The sequence below is a fragment of the Euleptes europaea genome, chromosome 4 (genome assembly GCF_029931775.1).
Source record: "Euleptes europaea isolate rEulEur1 chromosome 4, rEulEur1.hap1, whole genome shotgun sequence".
NCBI classification, from domain to species: domain Eukaryota; kingdom Metazoa; phylum Chordata; class Lepidosauria; order Squamata; family Sphaerodactylidae; genus Euleptes; species Euleptes europaea.
In genome coordinates, this window is record NC_079315.1 from 59605998 (window position 1) to 59619562 (window position 13565).

The following is a 13565-nucleotide window of genomic DNA, read 5'->3' on the forward strand; positions in this document are numbered from 1 at the left end:
AACAGGGACATATTTAGGGAAGGAAGGCAATCTTCCCCACACATACATAGCACAGTCAGATCACTGTCTAAGGTATCAGAAGATTGTTGTTGTTGTTGTTGTTTAGCAACAAACATGGCTAAACTTCTGGAAATAGTTTACTGTGCTATACTTTCAGACTCTGCAGTGACTCATAACTTAAGTGTTGTGTACTACTACTGATAGGTGGTGAAATGTCTTGAGGTTCACCAATGTCCAGTATCCTCCTAGTTGGAAAGGCAAATGGTTCATTGTCTAATATAACTCTCTCATTTTGCTGCTTTTTCTCAGGCCCTTACCACATCAAGCAATTACAGCTGATTATCGTAGTCGGTCTGTGAGTTTTGGCTTTGTGTTCAAAATTCCTGACTGCACTCTGCCTCTTTTGCCAGACTATTTATTTGTTCCCAAGATGTTTCATTACCAGTTCACACTTTCCAAAATAGTGCGATAAGTTCCGTGAGGGAGTGCAGGGAAGCACTGCATGATGTCTATGTCACGGATGCTGCCCCACCTTCTCCTCCCCCCTTTTTTGTTTTTACATATGCATAAAAGTGACAGAGTATAGCAGCACTGTGATTGGCTGTGAACTCACTTGGATCAAAAGGAAATGGATTATAAATATATACTAATCACAACTGTGTAAAGTGACTCTAAATTCCACTGATTTCAATGAATTTCCAAATAAATGTTTCATTATTAGTAATTCAGTATTTTTATTATATAAAATTGTAATCCAAAGAAAAGGAATCAGGTTTTTTTGTTTGTTTATTTCTACCAAAGTTTAGGGGAGAAATGTATTCCCCAAGTGCATTTTAAGTAGAATGGAAGAATTGCCTCTTTCTGTCAAATGGTGACCACTTTAAAAAAATAGCGAGCACTACATTTAGATACATATGCTTCTAGCTATTTGTTCTGAGCTATTTTTCATTTGAATTCACACTTTGAGGGAATAAAGTATATTATATGTCTAGTATTTCACATAGATTAAATACTTCTATTCCTTCAACAGGCCTAAGGGTGCTCAGGAGACTTAATTAAACATAAAAATAGAATCTAACATACATTTCCTAAGTGTATTAAACTGAGTCAAGTAGATATTCCGCAATTGAGAAGGTTGGAAGGGTGATTTAGGAGAAAATTTTAAACTAAACAGATCTGAAACAATATTTTAACAATAATTAAATAATGAAGAGTAGGCATCTCATAGAATAGCTATACATAAACATGGTAAAACACCTGCCATCAATTCTCAGTGTTTTCCTACAGATTATATAACTTTAGTATAGATTTAAAAATAAAGGCACAGTAATGGATGCAGGAAGAAGTGATGAAATTTCTGGAATTATACTTTAAAATATGATTTCTTACAAAGAGAAAAGTTGTATTTTTTTAAAAAAGTTATGAAACCCCTTTGGTCTTTTGGATCAGATATTTTAGGGCACTCACTTGATCAACATTGGTGACTATTCCTTTTTTATTAGTCAGCAAAAAATATATATATTTATTTATTGGATTTATAGCCCACACACTTTCCCCTGCAGAGGTCTCGGGCCAGTTCACAGCATACACAAACATACCATTAAAACTTGAACAGCTAATAAAACTTACAAATACAAATAAATGCAATAAAAGCAGATTCTAATTAAAATTCAACTGATCATCAGCTTTGGAACAAATCTAGACAGCCAGCCTGCTCACCCATTCCTGTGGTTAATTAAATGCTGCACAAGGCAGTGTTACATTCCCAATTGAGCTCTAAGAGATCCCACAGGGTACAAACTTCCTTGGGAGCTGCTTCCAGAGGGCAGGGGCAGCTACCAAGGTCTCCTTTGCCCTCGTGGATGACAAATGGGCTATTCCTGGACCAGGAACCTTCAGTAGGCCCAGTGATGAAGACCAAAGGGGGGTCATACTGGGAGAAGTGGTCCCAAAGGCATGAGGATCCCATGAGGATCCCAGACCATTTAGGACTATAGGTCAAACATGCGGTTTTCATCACCATGGACTCTTGTTTGTCCAAGGCAAGAGTTGGGTCAAGCCACTCTTCAAGGCTATTGATGAAGTCTACTGCCCATCAAGTGCTAGAAAAGATGGCCACAACTGAGTTCCAGTTTTACACAGCCACATAACCCTCATTTTCAAAGGATCTCAATGGAGAAGCTGGACTTTAAACAGTGGGAAAGTTCCCCCCCCGTGCCTCCATAGAGATACAATATATCTGGATACATTGTATCTCTATGGAGGCATGGGGTGAACTTTCCCACCATTTAAAACCCAGCTTCTCCATTGAGATACATCTCAATGTACATCACAATAAAGCATCTGAACACAGCCACTTTGCCAATGCATTTCAATGCAGGAGGATGGGGGTGACCCCTTCCAGACCCAATAACTCCGGACCCCCTGACACAATCTTTACCAAACATGGGGGTTCTTGCAAGGAGAGTCCCTTCTAGCTACCCTGAAAATTTGGGACCTCTACCTGCAAAAGTGCCTCCCCAAGAGCCACAGAAAGACATTCCCAAAAAAGCCAGATTTTTATCCGGCTTTTTGAGGAATGGCAAATTTGGCTTTGCCAACCTCCTGGATTTTGCAGACTCAGTAAACCTGAACCCAAATTTTACCAAATTTGCATTTATTCAGTATTTTTCTGGTTCGTTTTTTACTGAATCAACAGCCCTAGTCAATAGAACTAAATAGCTGTGTCAAAAGCAGCTGACGGGTCTAGAAAGATCAACAGCTCTGAGCCACCTTGTAAAGTTGTAATTGCAGATAATCAATCAAAGCAACCAGGACTGTCTCAGTGCCAAAACCAGGCCTGAAACTGGACTGGAAAGGGTCCAAAGCCAATGTTTCATCCAGGAATTCCTGGAGCTGCTTAGCTACTGCTTGCTCAATCACCTTTCCCAGGAATTGAAGGTTTGATACTGGGCAGTAATTGCCTAGATCCCTATCATCTAGAGATAGTTTCTTCAGGAAAGGTGTCACCACTGCCTCCTTGAGGGAGCTATGGGAATAACCCTGAAGATAAATATAAATTAATAATATCTAATAATAACTAAAATAGATATATGTAGGCAACTGGGCTAATGAAAATATTTATCGGCTAGTAACTATTGTGAAGGTATTTGCAAGACTGTTTTAGGTAAGGGCAACCTGATTTTATGTATACAGTATATGTCTAGATAAGAGCCCCGTGGCACAGAGTGTTAAGCTGCAGTACTGCAATCTAAGCTCTGCTCACGATCTGAGTTCGATCCTGATGGAAGGGTTTCAGGTAGCTGACTCAACATTGACTCAGCCTTTCATCCTTCTGAGGTCTGTAAAATGAGTACCCAGCTTACTGGGGGTAAACTGTAGATGACTGGGGAAGGCAATGGCAAATCATCCCGTAAACATAGTGTGCCTAGTAAGTGTCAGGATGTGACATCACTTTATGGGTCAGTAATGACCGGTGATTGCACAGGGGACTTTCTTTACCTTTACCTATATGTCTAAAAGCTTTAATAAATAATGGCTCCATTAGATGCAATTTGAAACCTTCCTCCAGCATAAGAAATCTTCCTCTAACAGAAGAGGCCAAGGCTGTTCCAACTGATACTAAACATCCATATGACAAATAGTTGAACAAACGGTTTCATTATTTAGTAAGGTTTCTTTGTATCTTGCTCGTTTGCTTATGACCTTATTTCAGAATTCTGTAGCAACACAGTATTTTTCATTATTAACACAATTTTGTTTTTATTCAGTGAAGGGTAAAGATATTATGAAAACCTATTTTATTATAGATTATATGGAAGACATTAGGATTCAGTGGATCACTAATTACATGTTACCCATTGCCACCCAATAATCATAACAATTGTCTTTTCTCCTTTGGATTTCTGAATGGTTGTAAGAGTCTGTATATACTTAACATGCTGGCCAGAAACCAGCAGGAAACAGAAGCTGAAAACTATGGGAACTTGTACATGGTACAAGTAGTACATGGTACAAGTAGTAGTGCGTAGTTGGTGGTGTGGTGGAACGGGCCTGCTCAGATTCACAGACCCTATTCCACTCCTGCCCTCTCCCAGGGATTCTCAACCTCTTCTGGAGGGGGTTACCTCTCTCTCTTTGCAGGATACCCCCCCCAGCATCCCTTTCAAATCCTGAGGCCTTGCCCCGGTGTCTCCAGCTTACCCCACTTCTGGGCACCACGGGGATGAGATACTGCCTGGGGTTGCCAGTGGAACATAACATAAGAACATTAAAAAAGCCATGCTGGATCAGACTAAGGTCCATCAAGTCCAGCAGTCTGTTCACACAGTGGCCAACCAGGTGCCTCTAGGAAGCCTACAAACAAGACAACTGCAGCAGCATTATTCTGCCTGTGTTCCAGTGCACCTAATATATTAGGCATGCTCCTCTGATCCTGGAGAGAATAGGTATGCATCATTAGTATCCATTTTTACTAGTAGCCATGAATAGCCCTCTCCTCCATGAACATGTCCACTCCCCTCTTAAAGCCTTCCAAGTTAGCCGCCATCACCACATCCTGGGGCAGGGAGCTCCACAACTTAACTATGAGTTGTGTGAAGAAATACTTCCTTTTATCTGCTTTGAATCTCTCACCCTCCAGCTTCAGCAGATGACTCCAAGTTCTAGTATTATGAGAGAGGGAGAAAATCATCTCCCTGTCCATTCTCTACATACCATGCATAATTTTATAGACCTCTATCATGTCTCCCCTTAACCACCTTCTTTCCAAGCTAAACAGCCCTAAGCGTTTTAACTGCACCTCATAGGGCAGTTGCTCTAGTCCCCTGATCATTTTGGTTGCTCTTTTCTGCACCTTCTCAAGCTCTGTAATATCCTTTTTTAGGTGTGGTGGCCAGAACTGTATACAGTATTCCAAGTGTGGTCCCACCATAGATTTGTACAAGGGCAGTCTGATAGCAGCAGCTTTATTCTCTATTTCTCATCTAATTATGGCCAGCATGGAATTTGCCTTTTTCACAGCAGCCGCACATTGGGTTGACATCTTCATTGAGTTATCCACTATAACCCAAAGATCCCTTTCTTGGTCTGTTGCAGACAGCACAGATCCCATCAGTATATATATGAAGTTGGGATTTTTTGCCCCAATATGCATCACTTTACACTTGCTCACATTGAATCTCATTTGCCATTTTAATGCCCATTCTTCCAGTTTGTAGAGATCCTTTTGGAGCTCTTCACAGTCCGATTTTGTTTTAACCACCCTAAATAATTTGGGGTCATCTGCAAACTTGGCCACCTCACTGTTCATCCCCAACTCCAGGTCATTGATGAACAGATTGAAAATACCCGCCTCAACACAGATCCTCGAGTGACCCCACTGCTCACATCCCTCCATTGTGAGTACTGACCACTGATTCCTACTCTCTGCTTCTTATTTTTCAGCCAACTCTCAATCCATAAGAGGACTTGACCTCTTATCCCTTACATCTCTTATGGAGAAATAGCTGCTTGCCAACTGCCAGCCTACCCCCCTCCTCGGCCCCCCTGTTTTACAATAGCATGTTCAAAGCTAGTGGAGGTCTATGTGGTATAGAGAACTATGGTCTGCATTAAAAATTAAAAGGTATTTATTAGAAGTAAAACGTTTCCAAGCATACTTTTATCACAGCAACAGGTTGAGCAAGGGATTCAAAAGAACTGAGAAAAACACCATCCTTCTGTCCCTCTCTATATATCTGCCCTATCAGATGGTGTAATATAGGACAGGCTCCTAACCTTAGGATATTCTAAGTCTCCACCGAGTTCCCATTACCTGGAAGTCTGTTACTTTCTCACAGTTTTTATGGTTTTTATGCTTCAGGTAGACATGTTGGTTTTGTATCTACTACATTTGGTACAGAATGTTGCAACCAGAATGTTGGCTAGAGTGGGTTTAGCGACAATATCCAGCATAATGAATTTTTTCAGCAAACATACAAAAATTAAGATTAAAAAACAGAGGGAAGACATACCATCTCTTCGATTAAGCCTTGCAAATCCTGGACTGTGACTACTGGACAGCTCTGAGGAACTGATGAATGATGACTGAGGCAAGGCAGACACCAGTTGGTCATCACAATTATCTGTCAGAGAAAAACAACACACTTCAGGCTCATTCGCTTAAACAAGGAAGGCTGAAAACTGTAACTAACACAGAACACTGGTTAGCATCGGAATTGACCTTTTGCTTTCCTGTTCACATCCCCATAATGTCCATCTTGGCTCTATTATGTGTATCAGTACTGAGAAGACACTTTTTATTTGATCAGTATTTCTTCAGATTACCATGCTGCAATTTACCATGTTCCCTGATTCCTTCTGGGCCCCCTTGTCCTTACCTTACTTTGAAGACAGGGTTGATAAATGGTCAGGAGCTCACCAGCTGCTATTTACAACAGCAGCAACTGACACCTGCCAGTACAGCTTTAGCTTGAATAATGCCAAGCTATACCATATACAGCTTTATGTTCTGCTGCACTATCATACTTCCAACCAATGCTTATTTCTAGAATTCATTTAAAATTAAAAGTCTACATTAAGAATAGATTACACAGACTTCTTTTGTTCTGCCAGGGTGGTGGGTTTTTTTGTTTTTGTTTTGGTGGTGTGTTTTATTTGGTACATGCTTGAAATGTAGAAGGGACATGAAATCATTACTGGACAATTATTAGTATGCAAGTCTTGGGGTTTTTATACAAAGAAATCACAGTGTTTCAGAAAATAGGATTTAGGAGCGGTCCACAATCAATGGCACATAAGCAAGCAGATTTGAATCAATAGTTTGGGATGTTAAATCCTTTTCCAGCTCAATTGCTAAACAGGACAAGTGTTCTTTCTCCATTTATATTTGCAAAAAAATAAATTGAGAATCAATATAAGCTCTAGTTTTAGCTGAAAGAAGACTGAATGGAAACACAAAAATGTAAGGAAATGTTGCCCTGATTATGCTCTGCTGGTATCTGTTGTTTAGTAAAAGCAGGAAAATTACGTAAAACATCACAGTTTATAAAGGAACCCATAGGTTGGAAATGGCTGCAAGTGTAAAGAGACATCTCTCTAGCTGCGATCAGCAAGGAGGGTCAATGATGAATCCTACCTTCTATCAAGAGCTGTCTTCAGTGATGCTAGAAGGGTTTACAATACTGCATCTGTCTTTAAAGAAGGATTTAATTTTAATCCATTGAGCATTTTTTCATGACAGTAATATCTTAGGGATTTAGGTTAAAAGAAAACAATTATCTTCATTCAACAAATCATGATAAGAACTATTAAGGCTGGGTTGTTGTTTTTTTCAAACACTGTTGCTTGCATTTTCTGTTTAGAGGTTATGTTCAATCAAATCACTTCACCATGGCTAGTTTTACAGGTGTTTACAAAGAGCAGTCATTCTTGGATATTCTTCTGGGCAGGAGCCACTTACATCCTGTTCTGGCACTTTCTGTTTTAACCTTCATCAGCAGTCATTTCAAGTCTTCACTAAGTACTGCCAGTAATGTAGTGTCATCTGCATATCTCAGATTGTTAATGTCCCTTCCACAAATTTTCACTCTACCTGCAGCTAAATCTAATCCATTCTCTGAATGCCGTGTTTATTTCTTACATTTATTTCTTCTCTGCCCATAATGGTGCTAGTGGGAGATGAAATCAGTTTTAAAAGGTCCAGCAAGATATCTCAAACCTCTGAAAATGCAGCCTTGTTGTACTTTACTTGGAAGGGGTGGGTCAGCTCTTAAAGGGACTGCATGTGCTTCTGCTGGGTTGAATGGGAGGGACAGACACGTGGGAGGGAGAAGCCAAAATGGGTGTGGTGAGAGAAACCCAAAGTTAAGAGCTATGCATGGAATTGGGGGATATTTGTGTTGGTCTTGCCTCGAAGGGGTATTTAAATTCATTCTAAAACAGGATCCTAGTACTGCGCTGGAAGAATGAGGCCAGAGCAAAGTCAAATCTCAAGGTTGCTAAAATCATGAGTAATGCAAAGGAAGCCTTGAAGTAGTCCAGCAGGAACTGCAACCTAAATATCTCTGCATAAATGGCCAAATTTATCCCTTGTATATGGGAACAGCTGAAGCAAATAAGAGTTTACGCAAATTATGATTTACAGGCATCCAGAATGGATAAAGGATCCATGGTCATTTATGCATGGGAAGTTAGCTTTGCAATCACCACTGGACTACTTCAGGGCTTCATAGGAATTATGCATGATTTCTCCAACCTTCATAATTCACTTTGCTCTTACCTTGTGCTTTCCCTATGTTTTCAAGATGCTGTTTTGCTGTGATTTTTTTTCACCCGCTTCGAGTCCAAATTGATTCAAATTGATGCCACTTCTGTGCATAGGCTTAAATTCAATGATACCACTTCTGTGCATAGGTTTAACTTTGGGTTTCTCTCCCCACATTCATTCAAATTGATGCCACTTCTGTGCATAGGTTTAACTTTGGGTTTCTCTCCCCACATTCATTCAAATTGATGCCACTTCTGTGCATAGGTTTAACTTTGGGTTTCTCTCCCCACATTCATTCGAATTGATGCCACTTCTGTGCATAGGTTTAACTTTGGGTTTCTCTCCCCACATTCATTCAAATTGATGCCACTTCTGTGCATAGGTTTAACTTTGGGTTTCTCTCCCCATGCCCATTTTCGCTTCTCTTGCCCTCATCCAACCCCTCCCCTTGATCCCATTTTTGTTTTTCCCAAGGAATGCTGCTTATTTGGTCAGTTCCACAGTGAGTGTTTTGACAGTTTCAAGCCGCCGGAATTGAACAGAGCTGGGCTGACAGCATGACCATCACCATTCTTGAGCCACACCCTGCCTGTTTGTTTATGTCTGTTTGCTAGTGCATTTTTAGCAATAACACAATAAAATGTCATTGAAGCTGCTCTATTCTTTAGGCTGTAATTACATTTCATCCCTTAATTGCTCATATTGCACTTGCAAACAAACAAACAAAACAGACCACACTCCAAGTCCTTGCTCCCTTCCTCTTTTGGGGGACTTTGGAGTTCTGAAAGCCGTCGACAACCTGGGCTCAGCAGAGGGCGATTCTTCCCAGTGCTGGCCATCAGCCACAATTAGACTGCAGATCTGTAAGTCCAAATTGTAGCTCATAATCGCTCTCTGCTCCCTGCAGCACCACAGCCACACGGGCTTTTCTTTCAAATGCAGTGTGTGTGTGTGGGGGGGGCTGCTTGGCTGCTCCTATGGGCTTGGCTGCTGAGTTTCCCTGTGGGCTTTTGCATCTTGCAGATGGCACAGTGCCCAAGGCTTCTTCCTTGCACTCCCATGTAGTTTGGACATGGCTTTGGCTGCCCCCACCCTTCTGTCCAGAGATTTGTGTGAAGCATTTCCCACCAGCTACAGGCTGCGAGTGTGGAAATTGAAAAGTGCTGCTAAGCACAGATGCAGGGCAGCAGCAGGACAGGGCAAGAGACCCGTTGGGATTGGAGTGGTGCACTTTGAGCCCAAAGTGCCCAGCCTGACTCCACCAACTCCTTCTTCCTCCTCTGGATTTCTACAATATGGGTTGAGTCAAAGGCAGACGTAGGAGACAAAGGCAGCCTTAGAGAAGAGTGCAGATTGTGTGTGTGTGTTCACAAGCCCTGCCAAACCTCCACACTCCCACTCTCTAAAAGAGGGGAATCCATCCAGGAACCCTCAGCATTTAGCTAAAGATCACCGGTAGTGCTGTTGAAAAAAAAAATTCGGTATGGTTCGGATTCGGCCGAACCCGGCCTGACTTGGGTCCGGTTCGGCCGAATTCCAACCCCCCTGTTCGGGAATGCCGAATTCGGCGGGAAATTCTGCATTCCTGAACAAATTTGGTTTAAATGTCTGGAAGACCCACCCATCAGCGGGTCGTCGGGCAGTTAAGACCCACTGACCCCCTTCCCGGGACTCCTGGGAAAGCGGGCGGCGGGGGGGGGTTTAAACTGCTCCGCGCTGCCTGCCTAGGCAGCGCGGAGCACTTTAAAGACCCCCCGCCCGGTTTCCTGGGAGTCCTGGGAAGCCGGGCGGGGTGGTGTTTACACTGCCCAACGACCAGCTGATGGGCGGGTCTTTCGGACACTCCCATGAGGCCCCGGCTGGGGGACCACGGGGGGGCTGAGGTTGCTGCTGCACCCTGCCTGTCTGGCGTGGCCCGCCCAGGCCACCCTCTCTGCTCACCAGCTGACGAGTGGGCCTTTCGGCTGTTGCTGAGGCTTCCAACACGCTTGCCCAGCCGCGAAACAGCAGCTCTGACCGTCCTCCGTTTGCCGCCTCTCCAGACCCCTGGGCAGGTAGCACGGAGCAGTTTAAAGACCCTCCCACACCCAGTTTCCCAGGAGTCCCAGGAAACCGGGTGGGGGGGATCTTTAAAGGCGGGAAAAGGCAGGTTCGGGGGAATGCCGAACCTGACGAATTTATTCAGCAATCACCCAAACTCTCCGAATTCGGCTTGTTCTATTTACGCCTTTTTAAAATTCGCTTCGTCCTGAACTGAAAACCACCGAATTGGGGGAAATTCAGTGGTTTTTCGGTTTGTACAAACCGAATCAACAGCCCTAATCAAAGGAAATAGGAGCACTGGAAGTTTTTTTAATGCATTTATTGCAAATGTAGAGTTATTTTAATACAAGGGGTTAAGAAGCAAACGGGGGGGGGGCAGCTGGTTTCTTGGAGCTCTACAATGATGTTTATTTGGTCAGTTTCCCAGTGAGTATTCAGTTTCAGTCCTCAGCCAGATGGAACACAGCCAGGCTGATTTGCCTCCTTCCCCTTATATGTGTCCTTCTCTGCTTTGACTGTAAAATGGCTACTTGGTTCAGCTCAAATGAAAGACTCCTGCCATGGGGATGTTGATTTTTTTAAAAAAAAATACACTACAGCCAATTATAAAGCAGCATTTTCAGGGGAGGACTCATGTGGCAAGCGGGGGGGGGGGGTGACAAGCAGCATAACAATGATGACATTGGTGACTACTCCCCCCACTAGTTCAGGAGCTTCAAAATATGCATCACAAAGGTTACCCTTGGAATTTCTTTGAGGCAACAAACCCCAGTGCATAGTGTTTTGAGAATTTGAATTGGGAAAATGTGCATCTAGAAAGCAGCAAATCCAAGGCAAACTTGCCATGCATAGAAGGCCCATATGTATTCCACAAAGTACTGTGGCTCATTGGGATGCTAACGTGCAAAGCACTGGTGGCAAAACAGAAACAGAACTGCAGACTTCAGGCCTGAAGAGTGAACAGGTTGCAAAGTTAACTCAAACAGTCTTGAGGGAAAAGAATAAAAAAGAAGGCAGACAATTCCTTGTGGTACCAGTGGTGCCAGGGGCTGATGGAGCGGTATATTGACTTTACTTATAATAGTAGCAGTTTAAAAACCAGATGTCTGAAAATGAGCAAGCCAAAAGAGGAAAATTAAAAGAGAGCATTGCATTGGGGGGGGGGGGGATCTGAACATGCAATTAAAAGAAAAGGCCTGAGGGAGGTAAGATGCAGACACGAACGGGGCTGGATCAACATATAAATAAATATTGGCCCATCAGCTACATTAAGGATCATTAAAGTTATCTGAAACCTAATTCCTTAGCACACTGTAATCCCAATGCAGATTTAATGCAATTTGAAAAAACAACAACTAGATTTCTCACATTGCAGCGAAGGGTTTATATGCAAAATATGGAGGAGATGATTTAGCTGGTTTTTTCCCCTTTTGAATACAGAAGGGCTACTTTTGCTTGAAAGAATTGGCATCAACAATATTCAAACAAAACAAAATCTATACCCAGAGTGCCATACTATGGATAAAACAATACATACTGCATCATGTGACATTACAGATACAAATTTAAAATGTCCTGATGACTGAGGTCAATAGCTGATGTCAAACCTGGAACATCACAAAAGAGATTACAAGATACTGACATTTAAAATGGTAAGTAGTAAGACAGATGGTTGAATGCTACCTTGAAATTGCTTCCTTGGACAATTAATCTGGAAAGGTAGTATTTAAACATATTTAAAGATAGTATTTAATATTTAAGCCCTAAATTTCACAAACTAGAAAGCTTACCTTGAATCAGTCATTCTCTGTCAACCTAGGATTCTTGTGACAATAAGAGGGAAGGAAAAATAAATGTATGGTGCCCTAAAACCCTCTAGAGGATTATAATAAATCTTTTTAGAAGGAAAAATATGCCCAATAAGACATTTTAATGTATAATGTATAAAATATCCATCAGTAGTAAGGTTTTTATTTACTATTACATTCATCAGAGAGAGTATTATCTGGAATGGTTCTAGAGAGGATACTCTTCCAACCTGGAAGGTAGGATTTTTTTTTCATTTGTGAATGTTCCCCGTATTTGTTTTAAACAGCTTGAATCTATTAAACATTACATAAAAGATTGGTGAACCTTTCTCCCTGCTGTGTTTGTTTTCTAGATAATTCATATAGGAAGGGTTTGGAGGATTTTTGTTATTACTGTGGGGAGTATTAAAAATGCCCAACCACATGCAGTACAAGTCCAGGCTTACATTAGGCATTTTGTACCTCAGTCCATTGAGTTTGTGTGTGAGGCCTTACAGTGCATTTCTAAGGAGAGTAACTCCAGTCTAAGCCCATTGAAATGAATGGGCTTAGAATGGAGTAACTCTCCTTAGGAATGCACTGTTATTTTACTAGCATGCAGTACATTGCTGATCATCAACATGTTGAAGAAAGACAAAAGGCAAAAACAGAAGTAGGGCAAAAATGATGGTAGAGAAGATGGAGTTCTGATAGGAACTATCACTTACATTTTACTGACCTCCTTCTAAGTTTAGTGACTAACTCCTAGCAACGTTCAGCATTAGTAAACCTGCTGACTAAAAGGATCAACCTCCTGAGACTTCTGTAGCTACCTTCATGTCCCACTCCTCTAAAAAACATTTCTAGATATACCACCAGCACAGAATCCTTCTCTAATGATCCGAATGAGCACAACATCAGCTCATGGGAATACCAGAATCTAGGTCAGGGGTGTCAAACTCATTTGTCAATCTCAATGAAGTTTCATTTCAATACAATATTAGCTCTGAATAAAAATCAAAGTTAGGTTAAAATAATAAAATAAAATAATAAAAAGTTGATGATTCTGGGAGGGATGATTTGAAGAAGAGGAGGAAAGATCTTCTATGGAGAAAGGTTTTCAACAAGCCATTTATGAATCCCACTAGACTGGAGGCAAAATTTGGCTACTTGAGTGGTTTTCTCCCGAAAAAAGTCTGCTAAGAGAAGGGAAACTTTAGCTTCTTCTGATCTCCCAGGAAAGGATGACAATATGGGGAGAATGTACTGCGATCTTATGTCATTGTAGAAGGGGGGAGAATGTACTGAGATCTTATGTCATTGTAGAAGGGTGAACTGATCTTTATTGGCAGAATGGTGCTGCTGCAGTCATCTTGTTTGTGGCTTCCTAGAGGCACCTGGTTGGCCACTGTGTGAACAGACTGCTGGACTTGATGGGCCTTGGTCTGATCCAGCATGGCCTTTCT

At 41.8% G+C, this 13565-nt stretch overlaps 1 protein-coding gene across 1 annotated transcript in view; it reads right to left on the reverse strand.

The window, feature by feature from the left end:
- The window catches only part of CNTNAP4 (contactin associated protein family member 4), a 283814-nt gene that overhangs the window by 216197 nt on the left and 54052 nt on the right, over positions 1 to 13565 (reverse strand). The window contains exon 2 of the mRNA XM_056848494.1: positions 6015 to 6125. Coding sequence (XP_056704472.1) covers positions 6015 to 6125 — 111 coding nt within the window. The remainder of the gene's footprint in view (positions 1 to 6014; positions 6126 to 13565) is intronic.